General features: G+C 33.9%; 1 protein-coding gene across 1 annotated transcript; it reads left to right on the top strand.

The window, feature by feature from the left end:
* The first annotated feature begins 460 nt into the window (after window positions 1-460).
* XCR1 (X-C motif chemokine receptor 1) lies at window positions 461-1,781 on the top strand. The gene is made up of 2 exons (XM_077493943.1): window positions 461-533; window positions 615-1,781. Exon 2 carries the CDS (start codon window positions 638-640, stop codon window positions 1,652-1,654), a length of 1,017 nt encoding a protein of 338 aa, XP_077350069.1. The 5' UTR covers window positions 461-533; window positions 615-637; the 3' UTR covers window positions 1,655-1,781.
* Window positions 1,782-2,127: the final 346 nt, after the last annotated feature.

Here is a 2,127-nt window from a genome sequence, read left to right as displayed (position 1 = left end):
GGGAGTGTCATGGTCTGGGGCTACATGAGTGCTGCCGGCAATGGGGTGCTACAGCTCATTCAGGGAACCATGAATGCCAACATGTACTGTGACATACTGAAGCAGAGCATGATCCCCTTCCTTCAGAGACTGTGCCGCAGGGCAGTATTCCAACATGATAACGAATCCAAACACACCTCCAAGATGGCCAAAATTTACACTGTTATACAAGCTGTACACTCACTACTTTATATTGTAGCAAAGTGTCATTTCTTCAGTGTTGTCACATGAAAAGAAATAATAAAATATTTACAAAAATGTGAGGGGTGTACTCACTTTTGTGAGATACTGTACATGTATATACAGTACAGTATATACATTTTACCATTTTGCTCTCAGTATTCCACCAAAGACCAAATGCAGAACCAAAAATAGCATTTGAAGGCCTACTTTCTCTCAATGTAGCTGCAAAAAAAAAAAAAGAAGAAGAAGTTACAACACTTCTATCAAATGCAACAGTCACTTCACTTTTAGTTCCTTCATCTTTGTAAAGGGTAAGACCATATCGATCTTTAGGAAACTAGTAACTGCTTGCTGAAAAACTATAAAATCTATTTTTTTTCTTATTAACATAGGTAAAAGAAAAAGGAAGAAATCTATGATGGAAACAACTACATTTTCAGAGTATACATCTGATTACGATTCTTTCATAGTCCCACCATGCAACAAAGAGGATGTTAAAATGTTTGTAACTCTTTTAACAAACATTTTAAACCCCATTTTTTTTATTTTTGGGATCATTGGAAATTGCCTTGTCCTCTGGATTATAATCAAATATGAAAGTCTGGAGTCACTTACGAACATTTTTATATTTAATCTGTCTATCGCGGACCTGATTTTAACATTCTGTCTGCCAATTTTTACTGTCTACCACAGTCAAGGATGGGTATTTGGAGCTATGGCTTGCAAAGTATTCAACATCCTTTTCTCCATAGGATTTTACAGTGGACTTATCTTCTTGACATTTCTTACGTATCATCGTTATCTTGCAGTTGTGGATCCACTGTCTGCTTTAAAAGCCAAAAAACCTTTGTTTGGAATTCTGATCACTGTGCTTGCCTGGTTAATAAGCATAGCTGCTTCAGTCCCTGTGATGATCTTTCAAGTACATAGTACAAATGGTGATCTTAACAAATGTGAATATGATCAAGTATTCCCTGTGTTGGTAAGCCACTGTCAACAAAATATCTTCTTTCTACTTGCCTTCTTTTCTGTCATATTCTGTTATTATAAAATTATAAGGACATTACAGCAATCTCGATCACAACGGAACCACAAACCAGTTAGACTCATTCTTATTATTGTTCTGGTATACTTTTTCAGCTGGACACCTTATAATGTTACCATCTTGTTACAATCATTTCACCACCAACAAATTATTATGGAATGTGAATTGGTTAAAAGTATTGACTATGCAAAATATGTTAGTGAAAAAATAGCACTTTCGCATTGTTTCCTGAACCCTATTTTTTATGCTTTTGTTGGGATCAAATTCAGAATACATTTAAAGCATTTGATAAAATTTTATTGCCCTTGCAAGAAGCAAGAAGAGGTGCATGTAACCAGAATCAGTTCCCATGACCATTTTCATAACGGAATAGATTCTGTTTATTAACCAAAAGTGTACAATGTATTATCCAGGACCATACAAAATGGGAAGGCATTGCTGTAAGTAATCAAAGAAATTTTCTAGGGACAGTGTTCAGTGTATAACTCTTAAATAAATAATTTGTACTGTCAAAGATCCACAATCTCTTTTCTCTGCAATAAGATAATCATTAAAATGTATTTGGAGATATAAAGGATATAACAGATTATTAGTATGTATCCTTTTTTTATTGCATATCTTTTTATTTCTTTCACAAAATAAAGAAAGCATCGGTAACAATCAAAATAGAAATTGTTGTCTTGTATTGCCAATCCCATGGTTGACTCTAAACCTATGGATCCACAAACATACATATATTACTATAACCATACTGATCTAATTTACGGAATACTTTTCAAGAGAGAATCTTCAAGACATTTGTGCTTAGATAAACTACTAATTAACTAAGTAATAGAGTAGATTGGTTAATTATCTAGAGT

This window comes from Lithobates pipiens, unplaced genomic scaffold (genome assembly GCF_037356315.1).
Source record: "Lithobates pipiens isolate NorthernLeopardFrog02 unplaced genomic scaffold, aLitPip1_a1.2 Scaffold_19, whole genome shotgun sequence".
Taxonomy (NCBI): domain Eukaryota; kingdom Metazoa; phylum Chordata; class Amphibia; order Anura; family Ranidae; genus Lithobates; species Lithobates pipiens.
The sequence above is the reverse complement of the archived record's forward strand: the minus strand, read 5'-3'. Positions and strand labels throughout refer to the sequence as shown.